Source organism: Phocoena phocoena, chromosome 8 (genome assembly GCF_963924675.1).
Source record: "Phocoena phocoena chromosome 8, mPhoPho1.1, whole genome shotgun sequence".
NCBI lineage: Eukaryota > Metazoa > Chordata > Mammalia > Artiodactyla > Phocoenidae > Phocoena > Phocoena phocoena.
In genome coordinates, this window is record NC_089226.1 from 69,535,194 (window position 1) to 69,558,709 (window position 23,516).

General features: G+C 44.2%; 1 protein-coding gene across 1 annotated transcript in view; it reads left to right on the forward strand.

The window, feature by feature from the left end:
- INSC (INSC spindle orientation adaptor protein) overlaps positions 1 to 23,516 on the forward strand; it is a 125,357-nt gene that overhangs the window by 51,689 nt on the left and 50,152 nt on the right. The window contains exons 3-5 of the mRNA XM_065882261.1: positions 9,601 to 9,946; positions 10,929 to 10,981; positions 12,116 to 12,239. Of these exons, the coding sequence (XP_065738333.1) occupies positions 9,601 to 9,946; positions 10,929 to 10,981; positions 12,116 to 12,239 (523 nt within the window). The remainder of the gene's footprint in view (positions 1 to 9,600; positions 9,947 to 10,928; positions 10,982 to 12,115; positions 12,240 to 23,516) is intronic.

Here is a 23,516-nt window from a genome sequence, read left to right on the forward strand (position 1 = left end):
AGATCAGACAGCATGATATTACCCAGAAGGAAAGGCAGCCATGCTGGGTGGACCCGGCAGGACCTGGCAACTAGAATTATACCTAGTGTAAGGCTGCTAAAGGAAGAAGAGATGACAGAATTATCCAATGCTGCCTTGTGGTTGACTGAACCAGTCTTTTTTTGGGGGGGTGGGGAATATATATATGAGACGAACTCTAGGAACTCCTGGAAATACTTGACACTACGGTACATCATGTTAGGATGAGAATGAGGTTGGGCTATATTTGTTTATGTCTGTTTATCTCTTAGACAGTGTGAGCTTCCTAAGGGCAAGGGTCACCAGCACAAAGCCTGGCACGTGATCAGCATCTGTAGTGTTTCATTGAATTGACCAGGTATTGTTTTAAACCTTATTAAACTAGTTGAGAATATTTTATGTTACAGGCATCGTGTGGGGACAGGCACTTCCTATGGGAGCTCAGACCTCCCTTCAGCTACTCCTCCAGGGCTTAGCTATATATCTCCACACCTAACTGGAAAACGATTTGCCTGAAATTTCTGAGAATTGGGATAATGGTTGCTAAGGGTCCAAGCTCTACCCAACCAGAGCATTGCTTGGTGGAATATAGGAATGTTTGAACAATGCCTTTTACAAAGGTCTCTCTAATTCTGCTGACACCTGCTTTAAGTATTTCTATTTAAAACAAAATAAGTTTATTATCATGTCTTTTGTGGTATCTAGTTACTTACCCAACCTCAAATTTTAACCACAGGGAAAAAAGTATCGCAATGAGTTGACCTATGCTTTTTCTGACATCCAAGCCAAAGACAGAGTCCACATCTTCTGAAGTAGAGCCCCAGAACGGAGGAAGGGGTGAGTTCAGGGATTCCAATCCATGTGCCAGGTCAGGGCACTCATGCTCATCTTGCATGACACTCTGCTAGTTCTGGAAATGTTTTCATCTGGCATGGCAAGGCTCACAATCCGTTTCCCAGGTGGTCTCTGGTTTACTTGATTCAATTAAGTATATAATGACACCTGCTATATGTCAGGCCCTGTGCTGAGTGCTGGTGATGCTGAGATAAATCAGGCAGTGCCTGACTTTGAGGAGATCTCAAAGTCTGGTGGACGAGAGAGACAGGTGGAGAAACCACTTAGTACGGCCAATATGCACATAGTCTATGAAATCAGGCTGCCTACATGGAGTTCTGGCTCTCTTAAGTCATGTAAGTCTTCTGCACCTCTGTATTCTCATCCGTAAAGTGGAGACAATAAGAGTGTTCACTTAATCAGGTTACTGTGAGAATAAAATACTACATGATAATTGTACAGTCCTAGGGTCCAATAAACATTAGTTGTTATTACTGGTGGATTTTGTCTATTTTCCCTTTCCCTGTGACTTCAGAGCTGCTTTTCATCAATCCTCTATTACTTATTTTTTTGTGTTTTTTTTTTTTTTGCGGTATGTGGGCCCCTCAGTGCTGTGGCCTCTCCCGTTGCGGAGCACAGGCTCCGGACACGCAGGCTCAGCGGCCATGGCTCACGGGCCCAGCCGCTCCGCAGCATGTGGGATCTTCCCGGACCAGGGCATGAACCCGTGTCCCCTGCATCGGCAGGCGGACTCTCAACCACTGAGCCATCAAGGAAGCCTTACTTATTTGTTTTTTAGCTAAACACAATTATATTATTATCCCGTTGGTTTAGTTGTAACTAGGGCAGCTTGGGTGCAAAGCAAGCTGGGCAAAGTCAGGCTTCATAGGTATATACATGCCTTGGGCATCAGCCCATTTTGCCCTCCACCTGCCGGTGGGCCAGAACCTCCGACATCCTCTCTTCCCTGGTCAGAGCTGGCCTTGGACCTAAGTGGGATGAGCCACTGAGCGGGGTCAGGAGGAGGCAGGGGCCCATGGGCTTTACTACTCTGCTCATTTATTCTTCTCTGTATGTTTGGTTGCTGCTGGGGGAGAAAGAGGAGGTATCTGTTTAAACAATCTCTGGAAATAGAAGTTATTTTAAGCTCATTCTTAAAAGAAAACCAGATTCTGCTTTCCCCACAGGCGCCCCTTGTCTGTCCTCATCTCTGAGGCTGTCACCCTGGAAGGCAGCTCCTGGAACTGCACGGCCGGGAGTGGGTTTGGCCTGAAAGCAGCAATTACAATTCTGGGGCCCGTGATTCTGGTCCTCCCGCTACCCAGAGCTTTAGGCAGAGCCAGGGCTCATAGCTTTCCTTCATCTTCCTATTGCTGATAAGCAGCCCCTGAAGTTCTTTCTTGGGAAAATGGCCCTGCATATCTCCCTGTGTTAAGGCATCTTATCTTGCTCTCTGTTCTTCTTCAGGCAGAATAGGAAGCAGTGAAGCATAGCAGTTAAGAGTAGACTCTGGAACCAGAGAGACTAGGGTTTCAATCTCAGTGCTACTGCTTTTTCCCTGGGTGATTTTACTTCTCTGCATCTCAGTTTCCTCATCTGTAAAATGGGAATGATAATAAGACCCAACTCAGATAGTTGTCCTGAGGAGTAGATCAAATAATTCATGTAAAGCACTTAGCATAGTGCTCAGCACATGGAATGTGCTCACTAAATTCTAGCCTCTATTATAATTATTAGAGGTGCTAAAGTGTTGCATACGGGGAAAGGCAGCAAAGAGAATGAACATTTTTGAGCATCTCCTTTGTGCTATGCACTGTCCTAGGCCCTTTACGTTCACCATTTAATTTAATCCTTCCATCAACTCACTGTGGAAGGTTCTATCATTATCTCTGTTTTACAGGTGAAGAAATGGAAGCTCAGAGAGGTTAAGAAACTTACTCAAAAGACTAATGTATGTTGTGAGAGTCAGGATACTGGTTATTCTGGTTGGGGAGTGTCCAGAAGGGGGTGCAAGGGAGGCTTCTGGGATGCTGCTAATATTCTATTTCTTTATCTGGTTCCTGGGTACAAGGGTGTGTTGACCTTATGAAAATTCATGGAACTGCAGCTTGATATTATAATTTGTTCACTTTTATATACATGTGTTATTTCAATAAAAATATCAGAAAAAGGAAAAAAAATAAAGGCAGCAGCAGTGGCAGCCTGCCTTCAATTACACAGATGACGAACAGCAGAGCCAGCTCTTTCTACCCCTGCGTGCAGGTGTGCAAGCCTTGTTGGCCTGGGCCTGCGGAAGCTCCTCTTACGCTCAAGGCCTTTACCTGATAAGCGGTTCTGTCCTGAGGAAGCTCTGGTTCCAGGCCTGTTCAGGCAATTAAGGAGGGAGCGGCATCTTCCTGAGCCAGTCGGAGGGCCTGAACGCCAGAGGGAGGCCTCCCTGAGATAGCTAAGCATAGAAGGCACAAGTCCAAGAGGCTGGCCTGGGATTCAGCCCTTGCTGGGCTCTAGGGCGGCTGATGGGGTCAACTGAAGGCAAAGCCAGCTAGGCTTGCACTGTTTCTTCCCCCGAGAGGACAAATTCCATCCCCTAGCCCAACTGCGGACCCTCTGTCCTTCCGCTTCGGGTTCCTTAGCCAGGTTTCTCCCTCCCGTCCACTGGAAATTTGATGCTCTAAGGCAGAGGTCCCCAAGCCCTGGACTGTGGACCGGTACTGGTCCGCGGCCTGTTAGGAACCGGGCCGCAGAGCAGCAGGTGAGCGGCGAGCGAGTGAAACTTCATCTGCCGCTCGCCATCGCTCGCGTTACCACCCGAACCAGACCCCACACACCGACCCCCGCCACCGGTCCCTAGAGCAATTGTCTTCCACAAAACCGGTCCCTGGTGGCTAAAAGCTTGGGGACCGCTGCTCTAAGGCTTCTTTCTGCGGGCTCACGACAAAGTCAGAGAGACAGACCGTCTCAGCCCATGCTTCTGGTTGGGGAAGAAGCAAGTGATGTGAGATTCTTTCTGGCGAGTTGGGGTAGAAAACCCTCAGGCTTGTCTTCTGGACTCCACCTTCCTGCCGAACCTCATCTTTTTAAAAGAAACTTAAAAAAATTTTTTATGTAGATTTTGGTTTACAGAAAGTTGCAAAGATAGTGCACGGTGTTTCTATATACCCCATACCCAGTTCCTCTGATTAGTGTCTAATAGCAGCTTGGTACATTGGCCACAACTAAGGAAGCAGCATTGGTGCTTTACTATTAACTAATTTCCAGACTTTATTCGGATTTCACTAGTTTTTCCATGAATGTCTTCTTTTGTTTCAGTATTCCATCCAGGACATCCTGTTACATGTCGTCATCGTCACGTCTCCTTAGTCTCCTCTGGCCTGTGACAGTTTCTCGGTCTCCCCTTGCTTTTGATGACCCTGACCGTTTTGATGAGTACTGGTCAGGTCTTTTGTACAACGTCCCTTGGTTTGGGTCCCCAGTGTTTTTCCTATGATGAGACTGAGTTATGGGTTTCAGGGAAAATGCTGCAGCGGCGAAGTGTCTTCATCACGTAGTATCAGGGGTACATGCTATCAACGTGGCTTATCAGCAGTGAGATTCACTTTGATCTCTTGGTTAAGGTGGTATTTACCAGGTTTCTCCACTGCAAAGCTACTTCTTTTCTCCACTTAATAGACTCTTTGGAATTGAGTGAGTAAGCACAGCCCATGCTCAAGCCCCATCCCACTCCATCCGTTTTTAATCATCGAGTTTCTCTGGCACAAAACCAGTAAACACACAAACTCATCTGAGTATTTACGCAGGTAGAGATACACAAACTCTCACCCAGACACCCAGACACCGGCGTACAGACAATATAGACAGACACCCGAATGAGTTCATATCCGCAAACACGGACACGCATGGGCACAAATGCACAAACATTGGGGAAATCAATAGTTTCGTCATTCCATTTCTCTTACCAGCAGAGTGATAAATCAGCTAGGATTTTAATCAACACAGCTTCTAAAATCCCACTTTCTTTCTAATTTTTAAAGATCTTAAAGAGCAAGAACTGAGTAATGCCTGCGTGTGAGTTGGGGGTGAGGGCGGGTGATGAAAATATGGGTTTGGGGTCTAATCAGGCCTCCTGGGATGGGCTTACACCAGAGGCATGTGGTGGCTCTGACTCCCTTTTTCTCTCTACCTGGTTCTTCCACGGCCCTTTCTCACCCAGGCCAGAAGTAAGGGGGTGTGAGTAACTCCCCCGTGAGGACCCCAGAGCTCTTCCACAGGGAGACATGCTAAGAGCCCACCCCAGCACCATGGGTTCCCTTTGTGCTGGGTGCTGGCTCCAGCTGCTGTGATTTAGGTAGGAGTCTTTCAACTCCACTGGTCTCTACCCCTGTTGCCCTGCCTGCCACCCTTGGATAGCTTCTTGTGGCTTTCAGCATAAATGCCCAACCCCTACTCTGGCTTCAAAGTTTTTCAAGATCAGGGCTTTCCCCCTTCTCCAGATTTACCCTTCACAGCTCCCTCTTTTCCAGAATATATAACTCTAGCCCAACTAACCTACTCATTGTCCTGTTGTCTGCCGCACCCTGGAGGATTCTCCCACTGTCTTCGTGTGTCTGAACCCTACCCAGCTCTAATGCCACTTTCTACGTGAACCGTCCCCTGATCACCAACTGAAAGGAGTAGCTCCCTTCTTTGAATTCCCAGAAAACCTTTTCTCTAAGGGATGGCACCGACTCAACTCTGCTTAGTTATTTGTGAACTTGTGCTTTAGAAAAGTTTCCTTTGGTTGCAAGCAATAGAAGTTAACTCTTGGCCTTATTTCCCAGTCCCCAAATGATGCTGGAGTTCCTGGTGGAACAACTGAATTTGCCGTCACGAACGTGACCTGCGTCCAACAACTCCAGTCTGTGTAACTCTTGGTTCTAAGTTTCTCAGTTTGGGGAGAGGGAATTGGATTCATGCAGCTTGGTTCAGGAGCCCACTCATGGATTAACCACCAGCTATGGCCAAGGGTGTCTTCACACAGCGCAGATATCTCCCCTGGGGGACCACTCTGTGTTTGGGAGGAGGGGCCTTCCCCAAAGAGGAGAGAAACGCTGAAGCCTAGGTTGCCCCAAGAGGCAGCTAATAGAACTCGTCTTTGCTACTGATGGCAGAAGGAGGGAGAATGCTGGGAAGACAAAAACAACAGATGTCCACAGCAAAGTGTTTATGGAGAGAATGAGTCAGTGAGTGAGTGACTAGTTCATTTGTTGCCCCCTAAAAGCCCCTAGGTCAGTTGGCTTCCCAGTTCTGTATCTCTAGAACATGAGGGTCATAGACTTTTCCATCCTCTATATCACCTTTCCAATCATGTTGTCGTGAATGAAAAATGCTGCCTGCCATATCAGTAAACAAAGGATGTTACAGCCATCAAGCCACTACAGCTGCCCGCAAAGGTGAGCCCCGAGGGAACTCAGGATGGAGACAAACGGGCTGCCCGCAGTCAAGCCCTCAGTCTCTGCAGCCACCCTGAGGGGATGCAGGATGGGAAAGCACGGGATACTGGCCCTAGATAGCTAAGGTACACATCAAAGGCGTGATTTCAGTGCGCCCAGGCTCTTGCATCTTCCCATGCACAGTAAAGTGCTCAATTCGTTAACTTGAGATGTCTGATTTTCTTTATTTAACAGTAATGTTGTGATGTTCTGACTATTTGGTCTTTGATGCAAAAACTCCTCTATATCCTGGTTCCTCCTTTACCTTTTTGGAGCAGTCTCTCAGAGCTGTTCTGAGAGGCTGCCTCCCAGACTGGAAGTCCTCAGTTTTGTCCGCCAAATAAAACATAATTCTCAATTTTTAGGTTGTGCATTCTTTTTAGTTGACATTGTTCGTGGGGCACTCCCTGGGGAGGTGGAATGGTGGAGGCATATGTGGAGTCTTCTGCAGAGGTATGGCAGTAAATGCCTGCCGCTCTTTTTAGATGTGTAGCTGGTATATGTCAGGCGCTGGAAATAAACCAGACACGAGGGATGTCCCTCACAGGACTTGGAGAGTTCAGACAAACATACAAATTGCAGCAGAATGTTATTAGTGCTCCAATGGAGGATGCACAGAGAGGTGGGGGTCCTGGGGGGCAGCTGATGAGCTCTGACTTAGGCTCTTCAGAGAAAGTAACACGAGAGCCGGGTATTGCAGGGTTAATAGGAGCTCGCCAGGTAGAGAAGAAGGAAAGGGGATTCTGATCTGAGAGGAATTGTCTGTGCAAGGCCATGGGGGAGACGGTAAAAGAGAGCCACGCTTGGGAAACAGGAAGGTTGAATGTGCCTGGAGTGTAGTGTGTTTATGGTGAGGGTGCTAAAATATGAGGGAAGATGGAAAAGGGAGATGTGTGGTAAGGGAGGCTAGGGCCAGATCTTGGAAACTCCCCATCTGAGCCTCAGGAATTTTAACTTATGGGGGAGTGGTCAGTGGGGGCACACTGAGGACTCACGCAGGGGAGTAACAAGATATATGTATAGAAACTTCTCCTGCATTGTTCGGGGAATGGGATGCATTGCTGCCTTGGGGAGCCAATATGGCAGCATCTATAGAATTTCACTCCTACTCCTGGGGGTCTATGGCATAGAATGAAGATACTGGTTATGTAAGGGCATATGTGTAAGTGTGTTTATAGTGGCCAAGAACTGGAAACAAGGTGAGTTCCCAGCAATGGGAAAATGGTTTAATAAATTGTGGTATATCCACAAAGTGATTTTTCATCTATCTATCATCTATTCAAATTCTTTACAAAATATAATAGCTATTTTTCATGAAGGGAGAGGGAAAAAGAAAGGTTATTGATAAGCTTTTATTTTTAACAATTTAAAAAGCTATAAGAAACCACATGCACAATTTGCATAAACAGTATAAGCTTTGTGGTTAAAAATTACATTTAAAGCTTCATAGACAAACAGCTGCATCGTTCAGAAAGTCCTACTCCTCATTAAATAACAGTAAATATGAAGGCGTGGTTTTAACCATGATAATTGGAGCATTCCGCTATCATTTCAGTCCTACTTGGTACCTTGGCTCTACTTACCAGGCCTCATCAATGCCTTCTGGGTGCTGGCTGTATTGACTCAGAATAAAAGCCAAATCCTCACCTTGTCCCACACAGCTCCATAGGGTCTGCTCACCTCCACCCTCCACTGCTTTCACCTCAAGTCCTCCATCCCACTCTCTGCCAGGTTAACTCTTGTCTTTCTCACACATCTCAAGGACACTTATGCCTCAGGGCCTTTGCACTTGCTGTTCTCTCTCTCTGAAACAATTTCCCCCCAGATATCTACATGGCTCACTCCCTCATGTCCTTCATGTCTTGGCTCAAAGGTCCTTTCCTCAGTGAGCCTTCTCTGAACCACTTATTTTACATTGCAATGCCTACTCCCCCTTTCACCCCCACAACTCTCTATCCTTTTTTCCTGTTCTTTTCCTTCAGAGCACTGACCACCTCCAACGTATTGTACTGTTCTTTTTTCCTGTTCTTTTCCTTCAGAGCACTGACCACCTCCAACGTATTGTACGCATTGCTTATTTATTCTGGAAATTACTTTGGAAGTTGACTGTCCTCTCACTTGTATGTAACCTTTACAAGGGAAATGACTTTTATCTACTTGCTTGCTCTTATAGCCCAGCTTAGAACAGTACTTGGTACATAGTAGGCACTGAATACTGTTCTGTGGAATGAGTGAATGACTAGTGGCAGGTGGAGAATGGCTGGAGGCAGGTAAGATTAGCAACAGAAAGACTAGTTAGAACACTGTTACAAACCAAGGCAAAGGGACTTGAGCCCAGCCTTAAAGGTTAAGTGTGTATGTCTTCTTCTGTCATAATCTTCAAATGATGTTGAAATCTATTGTTTTTTAACTTCTCATTACTATGTCTTGATTCTTTAGGTAGATCAAAAGCTCCATGAGAGGGGAGGTGTGGCATGTTGATCTCCACTTTTCCCACAGTGTCTGGCACTTATGTGATATTAAATATAATTCATTCAAGCAACGTTCAAAGCTTTGTTAATGATCTGATATTACTATTATTTGATTAAGTGAATTTTAGAGTGAATTTTATTTGACAAAGATCTTAAGATCTAATGGATATTCTCATGCTGTTGTACTAAATAGAGTCAATTTTGTTCCATTACAAAATTAGTATATATGCTTATGAAAGTAAATTTGGAAATTAGAGAAAGGTTGAAAACAAATGAAAAATCTTTTCGTTTCACCACCCATAAAGAACCACTAGCATTTTAATATTTCTTTTAAATATTTTTTCTAGAGATAGCTTTTAAACATAGTTATAATAATTGTGTTTACATTTCTGCATACTGCTTTGCATACTGTGGGTTTATTTTATTAGTGCACACATTTTTCTTTGCTATAAACTTTTGGAAAGCATTATTTTAAATAAGTGCACATTATTTAACCATGTAGCTGTACCATAGCTTACTTGACATAGCTAATATTTGATATTTAAGCTATTTCTATTTTCCTCTTATTGTAAAGATAATCTGCTACTCTGTCAGATTTCATTGCCTGATTTGTCTGGTCATCTGCCCTCAAAACATCTTACTATCTGTAAGATGGACATAATGAGAAATAAGAGGATTAAGGTAAGTGAATGCAAGAAACAGTGATGAGCATATAGTAGGTGTTTAGTAAACACCAGATGGCTTGGAATTGAAACCTTTGGAAATTGTGGAGTGTTAATAGCCTTCATGGCACTGTTCCCCGGCTGCAGGCTGCACCTGATGCAGGTGGATTCGGTCCAGCGCTGGATGGAGGACCTGAAGCTCATGACGGAGTGTGAGTGCATGTGTGTCCTGCAGGCAAAGCCCATCAACCTGGAGGAGGATGCACAGGGCGACCTCATCCTGGCAGGTGGTTCTGGCCCCGGAGACCCCCTGCAGCTGCTGCTCAAGCGGGGCTGGGTCATCAGCACTGAGCTGCGTAGGATCGGGCAGAAGCTGGCCCAGGACCGCTGGGCGCGTGTCCATAGCATGAGCGTGCGACTGACCTGCCACGCCCGCTCCATGGTCAGCGAGTACAGCGCTGTTAGCAGGAGCTCCTCGCAGGAGATGGGCCAGGTGGGTTGCCTGGCATGGGCATGGGTGGGCACTCAGAATGGGGTTGCCTTTTAGAAGAGTGGGTCTGAATTGTATAGAGTCCTAACTCTTCTTGTCTCAGGGACCTCTCTCCACTTCCAATGAAGCAGGGAAGACAGTAAGGACCTTTACTGAGTATCTGCTCTGTTCTAGGAATTGTGCTAGATGTTTTTACATACACATCATTTACCTTGAACAACCTCTGAGGCCAACATAACCACTGAGAGACACCGTGCAGTGGTTAAATACACCCTCTTTAATGCCTGCCTGCTCAAGTGTCAGCTCTGTCTGCTGTGTGACCTTGCCAAGTTACTTAACTTCTCTGTGCCCCAGTTCCATCATCCTAATGAGTATAATAATAGCATTTATTTCATAGATGTGTTGTGAGGGCTGAGTCCTAATTAAATTAAATTAATTAAAAATATTAGCTAGTGTTGTTGTCCTCACTTTATAGATGAGGAAACAGAAACTCAGAAAGCCTAAGTAACTTGCCCAAAGTTATGCAGTGAATGGTATAAGCCGGATTCAACCTAAGGCTGTGTAATTCCAAAGCCCATGGTTTTGAATCTCCTCCAAGTCCAAAGCAAACCACTGAAAATCCCCCTTTATTTCTCTTTCTTCTGGCATCTCTTTGCACCTTAGTGCTCTACCCTTTTCCTTGCTCCACTTTGCAGACAGTAAACTTCTATTCATTCTTTAAAACCCAGCTCAAATGTCCCTTCCTCTCTGAAGCTTCCCAGATCCCCCAGCATAACTAATTGCTCAGTTTTCTTTTTCTGAGCCCCCAAAGCAACTGATGATGATCTCTTTTGCCATCCATATCACACTGTGTTATAGTCTATGTGCCTGTTTTCCAAATTGGCTGATTTGATTCTTCATCTTTCTGCCCCAGAGGGTCCAGCTCAGCAGTTGGTCCTCGACCAGTGCTTACTTAATTGAATAAAATTGATCTATTTTTCTGCAGATTGAAAAGCTGCTAATGGAGAAGTGCTCAGAGCTGTCAGCGGTCACGGAGAGGTAAATCTGGCCTCTGGGTGAATCTAGACAGGGTCTGCCAGCCAGTCCTCAGGCAGGGAAAGGGGGTGGCATCTTCTCCCACAGGGACAGTGGGAGTGGGGAGGCCTGGTGGTGGTCTGGGAGTTTCCTTTTGCTGACTTTTATCAGCAACCTTAAAAGACTCCCTTGGGATTTTCTGCTCGATTTTCAGGCCTGGGAGAATGCAAAAGGCAGAGGAGAGGCCTGGGCATAGGAAGAAAGAGGATTCTTGAGGGTTGGTAACAAGGAAAAAGTTTACCCCAGCTTTGGGAAGCCCCTTGATCTCCAAAGTCAAGACAAGGTGAAAGCAGACACACCTTTACACTCACATACACATTGACAAGGATTTCACAGACATGCACAGATATATAAACATACACTCACACAATCACAGAAATACACTCACAATCTCTTCGTATCTCACATACATAAACACGCATGTGTCTACACTCAGAAATGTACACACACTCAACCTTGTCTGTATGCACACCTGGGTGTGTGTTGCCACCCTCCCTCACCCCTTCCAGCCCCCAGGCCCTAGAAGAAAAACCTGGAACTTGACATTCCTAGGACTGCCATGGGGTCTTTGGCCTTCCGTTGTGAAACATTCTCAGGTCATAGGGGTGGATTTGATCTTGATCCTCCTGTGTGAGTGGAAAATCCTCAAAGGCTCCTGTCTGCACGCTTTAGGCAGCTACTTCTTAAAGGGTCACAGGCATTGCCATATACCTTTAGAGTGAGCAAGGCATACCTGGCACACCAGCAACCCTCCTCTATGACTCCCATCCACCATCCCTAGACCCTGGCCGCAATGATGGCAGATTCTCCCAGGGAGAAGCCCAGAGGTATGGATTTGACTGCTTTCTGATGGCCTTTCTTCCTGGCAACATGGACTGTTAGCTCCTATTTCAGGCCAGCACTTCTTTGAACACTAGGAAGCCAGGGGACGAGCCAGCCTTGGAATATTCCATCTCTGACTCCCCAGGAGCTGATGTCATCTTCCCAGGCCACTTGCATCGCCAACAGGCCTGTTGCAGGCCCGGATCTGTCCCCTAAAATGGCTCTGGGCTGAGTGCCTGCCCCTTACAGTGGCCCACCCAGGGTTTCTTTCTCCAGGTGCCTGCAGGTGGAGAACGAGCACATCCTGAAGTCGATGAAGGCCTGTGTGAGTGAGACCCTGAGCACGCTGGGCCAGCACTTTGGCCAGCTGCTGGAGCTGGCCCTGACCCGGGAGGTGCAGGTCAGTGTGGGCTGGGCAGTGGAGGTGGGCAGAGGGACTGGGCCTGGCTCGGGGAAGCTCTAAAGTGGGCTTTCTTGGGGGACATCCTCCTCAGACCACCAAAGTGAACTCCACCACCTGAGAGACAGGACTGTCAGAGCTGAACGGAGCCTTCCTGACCATCTAGCCCAATTCTGCATTTTCAAGATGCGAAAACTAGAGCCCAGAGAGGGCAGATACTGACCTAAGGTCACACAGCAAGGCAGTGGCAGAGCCCAGCGTCTCCCAGTTGCACTTTCAGTGTTGCTACCACCACCTTAAATCTTCTCTGTTGAGTTATTGTTCACAGTGCACACGATAGATCCTTATATTCCTGAAAGACTTAGGGCACCTGCTGGGAACAAGTCAATTCTGGATATCCTGGCAATAGAGAAGAATCTAGAAAGGTCAGCTAGTCTAGCCCCTGCCTCTAGGGAAGGTGGTACTTGATTTCAGAAAGAACGAGGGCTTTGGAACCTGATAGATCTACTTTCCAATTGTGGTTTATCATGGGACCTTGGTCAAATTCCTTACTCCATAGCCTCATTTTCCCCATATATAAAGTGAAGACCTTCCCCAGAAGAGGAGAGGACTAAGCAAACAACGTATGAAAAGTGCTTAGCACATAGTATGGATTAAATACATATTATTTCCTTCTCTTGCCTTTTCCTATTTTTAAAAGCCTCCCAGAAAAGCTGATTCCATATGATTTGCATTAGGAAAGGTATTTGCGTGTTATTTATAGTTACAGAAACATTGTGTTACATATTTGCCATTCTTTTCCCACCACCAAATAAGAGCTTTCCACAAATAACAAATCCCTTCCCATATCGGCCTCTCTCCAAACTTGGCCTTTCTACCTATCGCAGAGTTTCCTTTCTCTCTTCCCAATGTGTCTGGCTCGTCTTGTACACAGCACAGGCCCTTCTGACCTGGTTCACTTGCTGGTCAGGGTAGCTGGCCCTGTGCAGCCTCACCCTCCCAACCCGGAAGGGTCTGCGGAGTTCACTCTCCCTGCCCCGAGAGTCTGGGACAAGGGAAGGGAAGGGCCAGGGCTGGGGCCCTGGAGCTGGCACGAAGAGCAAATGTCGACAGTCACGCGTACCGGCAGGTGGTGGTTCAAGCTAAGGCCAGTGTCCCAAATGGAAGTCTAGAGGGACCCAGTGGAACATGGGGCCGAAGTGGGTGAAGAAATTGAAGGAGTGGTGAGCGAGGGTATTGAAGTTAGCGGTGGGGAGGAGAGGAGCCTGGAGGAGTTGTTGAGCAGGAGCTCAGGTGCCCGCTGATGCTTTTTATGCCATTTTGGTGCCCTCTTGCCTGGCAGCACCAGGTTCACTTAAAAGGGCTTAAAAGAGTTCTGTTGGATTATAAATGGAAGCCAGCTGGGGTTGGAAGTAGTCCTTAGCTCTTTCTACCAGGGGCAAAGGGTAGCTTGTCTTTTTGATGCTCCAGGTCGCCGATTCCTGGGAAAAGCTCCTTGGGCTGTCAGGAGCCTACTTGGGCTTTGTGGACTATGTATCTGATTTCCTGGGGCACTGCGTCCATTCTGCTTTTTCCTCATCCTGACCTTGTTTGGTGTGGAATTCCTGACCCGGTGCTTCTACTTCCCTGGCTAAATCCTGCCCCATTTCCAGTCTGGCCACCTGCCTCATTGATGCTCAGCTTGGGAGCTGTTGGATCAGCTGCTTTTCTCTTAGGATTGAGTCCCCCATTGGTCTCCCTCCCCTGGTGGGGGAAGCAGTGTCTGTCCTCCATTCCTCTGCATATTTGTTAGTTTCTTGACAACCCCCCTTCCCTCCCACATGCCCAGTGGTGTCCTCTAAGCCCTCCTTTGGGCTGAGCTTGCTGTGCTCTTAATATTTCTTGGCTGACCTTTAGCATCCTTTTACATTAGAAAGTTTCCATACAAAACAGTGGTGGCATAAAGAGATACACTGGCTGAAGGCAGGGTAATCTGTTCAGTGTTGTGAGCATGTGTTCCCTAAACAGGTAACTCAAATCCTCTTCCCCAGTATATTAGTAATTATACAAGGATCCTACACTTGTGGTATCTTGACATAAATGAAATTAAGCTCATTTTTTTGCATCAGCATTTCTCTTATGATGGGTTATTGTGTGTTGCAAGTCTTCTAAAAGGTCCTCACACATTCATAGTATTTCTTGTCTGACCTATAGTTTCCATAAACAGGGATTTTGCTTTCTTTTCTCCATGAATATATATCTAGTGACTAGAACAGTACCTGGCATACGGCGGGCATCTAATAAAGATTTATTCATGAATGAATGTTAAGCAGTGTGTTCCAAACTTACCTAGTCACAGATATTTTTTATTCTTAAAACACCCATTCATTTATTCTGGGATGCTGGTGTTTCAGGAAATGCAATTGGGGAAATGCCTTTTTTGCACTAGGGAGCCATGTAGGTTTTTGAGCAGAGGAACAGTACTCTTTCCATCCCCCCTCCATGCCCACCACAAAAACACAACGCATGGTGGAATGGTGCTTACAAGAAGGGCAGTGATAATATAGCACTACTCTGCACTGGTCTGCTCCATCCTGGAATGTTATGTCCAGCTCCAGACCCCAGATGTGTTATTGAGACAGTGATTGTGCTCAGAGGAGCTTCCTAGGAGGACGGGGAAGGGCCGAAGATTAAGGGATGTGGGGAATAGCTGGAGGAGCAGGGATGTTTAAGAATGGAAACTCTGCTACCTCCAAAGGGAAGAAGGACCTTGGGCCAGTGAAGTGAATCTATAGGACATTCCATGGAAAAAGGGGTTGGCAAAGCAATAGGACTGCCCCGCAGTAGAAGGGGCTGCCTTAGGAACTTCCCATCACTGAGGTGGGAAAGTCATGCCTGGGAGGATATCGGCAGTAGATGGAGGTTGGACTGAGTGACTTGCAAAGTTTCTCCCAATCTTGATAGTGTGTAATTCTATGAATGTGAGCCTTGTGGGGTAGTGGATTGAGCATGGCATTTGGAGGCATATCAGGGTTCAAACCCTGAACGTGCTACTTACAGCATCTACAAACTTGGGCAAGTTACTTAATTTCCTCAGTTCCCTCACCTCTACCTTGGGTTGTTGTTAGCAGTAAATAAGACAACACAGGAGTAATTGGCACTTTTCTGATTGCATCAGTGGCTTTATTCACTACAGACCTGAGCTACCTTAAGAGAAGCTGACAACAAGCTTTGCTAAAAAGGGCCTCCTGATCACTTAATTACTAATTATTTATTGAGATAATTTAACTACTTGGTGGGCTTGGAAATTTAAGGCTTAACTGTTAGGAGCCACCAATGGGAAATTCATGAACATTAAGGATTAAACTTTCTCGGATTAAAGGATTAGCCATGTGGGGGGTAAGAGGAAAAAGCTTGATTTAGAAAAGATGATTTACTTGAAGACGACTTCTAGGGGACTCTCTATTGAATAAATCAACTCTCACCTGTACCTCTGAATCCTCGATTCCGCTTCATGTGGATAGACTGTATATGCATTCATCCTTTCATTCCATCAATCAATGTTTACTTTCATTTAAAATATCACCTTTATTCTAATAAAACTGTTTAGGGACTGTATCTCTGGCTGTGTGGCTGAAGTGAACTTGTTAAAACTTCATCTCACCCCTAAACTTCCCCTTCCTGTCCCAGACAGAGCTGGTCAACCTCAGGCCTCACCTGAGGCACAAGCACCTATCCGGTGACAGAGGTCAGACCAGAGGGACACATCCTAAGAGGAAAGAGGCAGCCGCTAAGCTAAACATACTCAGTTCCTTCTTCCAAACTCACTAACTCATCCTTGCCCTCTCGGCAAGGTGACATGGAAGGGTGGGGACTGAGGCCAGCAGAGGTGGTGTGGCTGAAATCTCTCCCTGGTGGAACAGAAGGAGTGGGGACCAAGTATTACCCCTCAGTGTTCACAGTTCTTGTCCTATTATCTTATTGGCCCCAACTATCTGTCTGTGGTCAGGCAGGAGTGTGGCTGGGCCCTTTGGAGGAGGAGGTCACCTGCCTGTGAGGCAGACTTTTCACACCTTCAGGAAGCCATCCCCCCAAATAACAAACTCTACTCCTTTGTGGATCCTTCTGGAATCCCAGTGGGCTAATTAGACTTTGCTCCCAGAAGGCTTGGAAATGACTTAAAATATTACATTCATTAAATTGACTCTAAGGAGATTTTGTAACTAAAGCTCAAAATTTGCTTTCCTGTTCTTTTTCTCATTCTCAGATTTTGCTCAGCTATGTTGTCCAGTATAGGTAATCAGAGGCTGCAATGGGATTAAACAGTAAGATAAAGATAATCCAAACATACTTGTCAGGATGAGACATATAAAGATGTTCAAAATTTTTAAATGGTCTTCTATCTCATTTTAAAGTTCCCTGGGAGAAAATAAAGTGAAAGAAAGAAAGAAAAAAAAAAAACAGCCAAATCTGAATCCTTCTACTCTTAGGAATAATTCAAAGCCCTCAATTCTTAGGCTAATAGAATTCTCTTTAATTTTCTTATTCTCCTCTTAGCCAGGAGGGTCTCATCCCAGTGTGTGTGTGTGGTGGAGTCATGTTTCTTTGGGCAGCTACAGCCCAGGCTGTCTCTCCAGCAATGGGAGGGATTTTTTCAGGGCTTTTCAATTTGTACTGGTCTTTCCCCACGATACTTGAAAGGGTCCAAAGAGTTAGTACCTTGGATACACAATATTATCACAGCACTACTCCTACACTCACAGAGAGTTAAAACAGGCCAATCTTCAATCCTTAGGGCAGGAATTCCAGTCAACATGTCTTCCTAAGACTCTGTCTTTAGGGTTGCTGAAGACCTTAACAGATACTCATCTGCAACTGAGAGAAAGAGGGTGGGTGACAGATACTGTCTTGGTTGCATCTGCAACAGGATGTCAGTTTATTTCAGTTGTCCACGGTCCACAAGGATTTGTGAACATACATTCACGGGGGGAAAGCATCTACCACAGGTTCATTGTGGTACGATGGTTACCATATATGGGAGAAAAATGTCTCCTTTTTCATAGAAGGGCACGTGATACGTTTATCTTCTTCCTGCAAAGTCAGGCATTTGTAATTCCTTCACAAGGACTTGTTTGATTTGCACTCTTTGCCATCCAGCGTTTTCAACATTTCTTAATTTCAAGAGTCCCTCCAAACTTTGCATTTCTGCCACCCCAGGCTACACTGATTTCGGCAGCTTGAAGTGACTCGGGCCAGTGGTCTACTGCTTCAGATGCATTGCATTCTCTGGGTTCCCAAAGATTTCCTAGGAGAAATGCAAGCACGTATACTTTTAAGGAAATCAATTTCCAGATCTTCAGTTTTCATTTGTTTTCTTTCCTAGAAACAATCCTCCTAATAATACACAGTTCTTACTATCCCTTCTATTCTTTTCCAAAAGAAAGGCATATTCCTCACCCATCCCAAATCTCATAGTGCATTGCCCCTTTTTGCAAAAACCTTGGAGTGCAAATGGGGAGATAAAACAAAAAAGAAGCCTACATTCATGAACCATAAACCTTTAGGCCTCCATGTATTTCCATGTTTTTAATATTTCTGTTGAGAAAAGCATTAGAAGTTGTGTATTTTGTCCAGTGTGCAGATTTTCTGAATCTAGAAATGTGGTAGAATGGTAGTGTGGTGTGTGTGTATGTGTGTATTGGAGGGTTGGTTGTGAAAGTTTCCAATTTATCTTATCCCTTCTATTTCCATTTATTCTCAAATCGTGCATACCTCTTGAGGGACATTCTCCTTAGACAAAGCAAAGAGAGCACAGGTAGGACAAATCAAACACTCAAAATGGCTTTTGGGGAGCACTTTTTTTTTTTTTTTTTGCGGTACGCGGGCCTCTCACTGTTGTGGCCTCTCCCGCTGCGGAGCACAGCCTCCGAACGCACAGGCTCAGCGGCCATGGCTCACGGGCCCAGCCGCTCCGCGGCATGTGGGATCTTCCCAGACCGGGGCACGAACCCATGTTCCCTGCATCGGCAGGCGGACTCTCAACCACTGCGCCACCAGGGAAGCCCTGGGGGGCACTTTTTAAACGCAAGCAATTCCTTTCAGCTGTATCTTATGCTCAACTCTAAGTGATGTCTAAAGGTTAATGATAATGATTCTTTTAAATGTAACGAATATTTTTGAGAAAGACCACATTTTTCAAGATATACTGGGTAAAATTCACAGATACAAGTTTTGCATGATTTTTCTTTTCAGATTTGATGCACATTATTTAAGGCAGCAGTTAAAGACTATTTTGTCAAAACATTTTATGAAATATTTACACTAATTTCTACTTTCTGTTAGCAAAAGATATAGTTAATTGCTGGCAGCTGGACTAATTAGATTTAAGTATAAATACTTTTCTCCTTTAAATACGTAGAGAAGTTCGATCATAAGAGCTGCAAAAGGACTTCCCTGGTGGCGCAGTGGTTAAGAATCCACCTGTCAAGGTAGGGGACATGGGTTCGATCACTGGTCCGGGAAGATCCCACATGCCGTGGAGCAACTAAGCCCATGCGCCACAACTACTGAGCCTGTGTGCCACAGCTACTGAAGCCTGCATGCCTAGAGCCTGTGTTCCAAATAAGAGAAGCCACTGCAATGAGAAGCCCGCGCACCGCAGTGAAGAGTAGCCCCCACTCGCCGCAGCTAGAGAAAGCCTGCGCACAGCAACGAAGACCCAACGCAGCCAAACATAAATAAATAAATAAACTAATTAATTAAAAAAAATGGTCCACATCAAAAAAAAAATACCTCAAAAAAAAAAAGAGCTACAAAAAACAGTCGAATGATTTCAGATATTTTTATTCTCAGACCTTATTTAATTATTTCCTGAAATAAACACCAAAGTTCAATACATATACACATCTATTTACTGAAGGAATGCAGTGACTTTTATCATATTTCCAGATTTATAATTACTTTACAATGTTAGCTATATATTACTTTGCCTTATGAAAAGTTTAATAAATTGTTTTATCTTGGCTTTAGAATATACACAAGTAAATCAAATTTTATTTTAAGTCTATATTATTTTAATATTGACAGTTTTTAGCATTTCTCCTTACAGAATGATTTCCAAAATTATTTGTCAGCATTTTTTAGCAATTCTTGGAATACATATTAAAATTTTTTAAATTAAAAATGAAGTCAGGTCTATATTGAGAAAAAGCTAAGTTGATTGGCTGATTGGCTTGGCTTAAAGAAGTCTTTGCCAATTAGGTTATAGGGTGGGTATTTTCCATAAATTAAATAAGCAAAAGCTGTAGCTTCAAGTTTTTTATTTGAAACACACAAAAATATTTTATTAAAATTGTATTGTTAATGAAATTAATAGTATTTTGATTTTCTTAATCCTTTCTGAATAATTTGGATAATCCAAGGTGCTCTAAGTGAAAGAGTAGTGGGTATAATTAAGAGTTACTTAATATGTCTTGGTAAAGTACTTCTGGAATTCTTCCCAGAAATTGAGACAAGTGAATGAATGACTCTAATGATTGGGTGACAAATGTTTTGCAAGTCAAATGGTTTCCAGTTCTTTGCTTCTACCAATTTATAGGTGTTATCAGCTGGATGATCATTAAAAATAGTGTTTGATGATAAATCACTATATGATTACATAGCTCAGAATGTGCTCAAAGGGTGAGCAACTTGGCTATACATACTCTTCCCATTCCTCTCTTCACGGGATTTATGGGAACAAGATTTTTCAGGATTTACATCTAAAAATATAGCATTAAACCAATATTCAATCATGGATAAATGAATTAGAAAACCTACAAAGCCTCATTCATCTCATTAGAAGATATATTTATGATAAAATTTTAATTTTTATGATTTATAATTATTTATCAAAATTTATCATCTATGTTGTATTGACCAATTGTACTGATGATAATTGTAATACTAATTCAAGCAAGGAGAGATTATTTTTAAACACTTAGAGCCTTATAGTCACAGGAATTAAAAGAAAATTTCAATGATAAGCATGATTAAGTGTGATCAGTAATATACTTTGAAACTTAAATGTATTACATTAAGATAAAATTCTGAGGGAGAATGGGGATGGGAATGTAAGTTTAAAGATGAAAAGAAAAGATGCAAAATGTTCAAATGTTAAAGAGATTGTTCATGTAATTTTAAATGGATGATGATGGTATCAAGTTGTTTTGGCATTTAGATTTCATGGGATACATCTAAAAGAGTGATGTAATCATTTTATTTTAGTCAATATTTATAGTCTGCTGGAAATTACATGCTTTCCAACTTTGTTCTTTAAACTTATGATGCAAAATTTTACCTGTCAAATTAAAAATGTGAAAGGGGTCATATATTTTAAAAAATTCTCTTAGGGTTAAATGAGAAAAAAAATTGACATAGGATACACAGGCACTCTAGTTCTATAATATGGCTGCTGTCTCTGCCTCTCGCTGAGGATTGCTTAGGCCTTAAGACCCTGTCTTCTAGGAAGGGTTTTTTTTTTTTTTGCGGTACGCGGGCCTCTCACTGCTGTGACCTCTCGCGTTGCGGAGCACGGGCTCCGGACGCGCAGGCCCAGCGGCCATGGCTCACGGGCCTAGCCGCTCCGCGGCATGTGGGATCTTCCCGGACCGGGGCACGAACCCATGTCCCCTGCATCGGCAGGCGGACTCTCAACCACTGCGCCATCAGGGAAGCCCCAGGGTTTTCTTGTTATGCTCCTGAAGTCTGTTGCGTCATGCACCTACCGAGAACCCGTCCCTCTGCCACATGCTTCTCAGAACACCGTCTTCCCATACCTTTTGACTATTTCAGTCTTGAATAACATTTTTCTGCTATATCTTTTTTTTTTTTTCCAGTAATGAATTATGTCTGCAGTTTTCTCTCTCCCTATTAATCTCCCACTCCCTTCAGGGAGACTTAGCTGAGTTTCTCACCTTTTGCCCTGCTTCTCACGTGGGTCTCTTTTCTTATCTAACTCACAGAACGAGCACTATTTACTCATCTGAGCAGCATTCGCACTTTGACTCCTCTTTCCTTTCTGACACATTCTTTTGTTTTCCAAAAGTAATCTTTTAGATTTTAGGATTTCCCTTATTGGGAGAAATAAAATCAGTTAAGGTCTGGATCTGCCCTAAACCTTTAGTTCTAAGTGACCTTATCCATTTTTGCCTCTCTAAATTGGATATTCCCACCCGGGAGATATTTTCCCATCAGACCAGTAGCTAATCCAAGCCTGGATTCAGTTATTATTTTGTCTGTCTCCTCTTTATTATGTCTAGTCTTTCTGAGCCTTTCTCCAAGTCCTAATTCATGCATTTCTCCAAAACGTTCTCCTGGGACACAGGCGATACTATATCCTTATGTTAAAACCTTTTCACTTGAAATTTATCTAGTAATCCTTTGACTATTTCATGCTGATCTCTATAATTTTGTCCTGTATCTAGAACTCTATTAACACAACAGACAACTCTAACAACAATTTTTAATATTATATCTCACAATGTTAAGGGTAGAGAATTTCAGTAGGGCTTGGCTGAGTAATTCTTCTGCTCCCTATGGTATCAGCAGAGGTCACTTGGAGGTATTCATCTGGCAGATGGTTTAGAGAGTCTTAGAAAGCTTCATCACATGTACGGTGCTTTGGACGGGATGGCTGGAAAGCTGGTCTCAGTTGAGAGTAATTGATCAGGGGTCCTACACACGGCACACGGCATCTCCAGCATGACAGTCTCAGAGTTATCAAACTTCTTATCTGGTAGCTTAGGACTCTGAAAAGAATGTTCCAAGAAGCCTGAGTGGCAGCTTCAAGGTTTCTTATGACCTAGCCTTGGAAGTCCTGAAACGTTACTTCTACCGAGTGCTGGCTTCTGTTCATCAAGGAAGTCACTGAGGCCAGCCCAGATTCAAAAGGGGGGGAATTAGAACCCACCACTCTGTGGGAGGAGTAGCGAAGAATCTGTGGCCATCTTTAATCAACCCATGTATATGTAATCCCTTTGCATGGCTGGGCTGCCCTAACTATATCTAACTATGGAGTCTCTATCTGAAGCTTTAGAAAGAGGCTTCACAGTATTTTCTTGCCTCCTTCTGAGGAACTTATTCCAGGCTGATGTTTGAGAGTTTACCCCTGCTGATAAATTTCACTGGGCTGCAGTCACTCTTTCTGATGGAGAAACAAAAATATATCCCCCTTTTCAAATTCTTTATTTAGAGTAGTTAGATTGTGTGCATCTCCTTAACCACCACCCCACCCCCCTTTTCTTTTTAAATCCCTTTCTCCACTTCTTCAAGATCCTATATTTTTTTGTTGCGTATCTGCCTGGTCTGTCATAAAAAAATTCTGTCATTCAGTTTAATCGGTCTATCTTCCTTCATTTTGTTTCCATTCTTTCACCAGTCTTCTCATGATAGAGGGTGAAGCATATTTTTGAAAATTCACCAATTCCTCCTCGATTACCTGAAAAAACTTGATTTTAGAGACTGTGTTCATTTGAAACTAATACCAAGATAGGATTTGATAAGAAACATCTATGAAGGATAGAGGGAAGGAAGCAGGAGAAGGCAGTGGAAAACCATGTTGCAGGGCTGATAACTGAGAGAGAAAAGGGGGAGGAAGACTTGAGTAGGAAGAGATGGAATTTTCAGGCCAAAGTCACCTGTGAGAGGAGGCCCCTGCCTGCAGTCATGGAAGCCCGGGTGGCGAACTGTGCTCCAGTTTGGTGAGAGCTGCTCATGAGGCTGGATTTCCTCCTTGTTTTGAGACTTCCATCTCCACTAGCCCCTGGGAGGTCCTGCCGGCACTGAGGGACATGGATTCACTGACTTTGGTAAATAGGGAGTCAGATTCACAGGGGTTAAGGTCTAACTCCACCACGTACCATATGTGTAACCTTGGGCAGATTTCTGTGTCTGTTTTCTCAACTCGGAAGGAAATCTTGAACAAACTTTTGAGAGCCCTTCTAGCTCTGACGCCTTCCAGCTCTGACGCATTGTGATACTTAGAGCCTTGATGATTTCCGTGGAGCCTTTGATCTCTTCTCTTTCCAAATTTATCCTTGTGAAAAGGATGTTTACAACTTTTCATTGTCAGAGAGCTGACTCACTGAGACAAATCTGAAGTGTAATTATGGTATATGTGAGTATAGACGTTAACAAGAAATTATCCTCAGACATAAATGGTCTAATAGCAGAAAATGATTGCAAAAGACAGTGGGTTTGAATAGTTTAACATAATGCTAATTTGCTTCAAGTACAAACACTAATCAGGAACATTAGGTA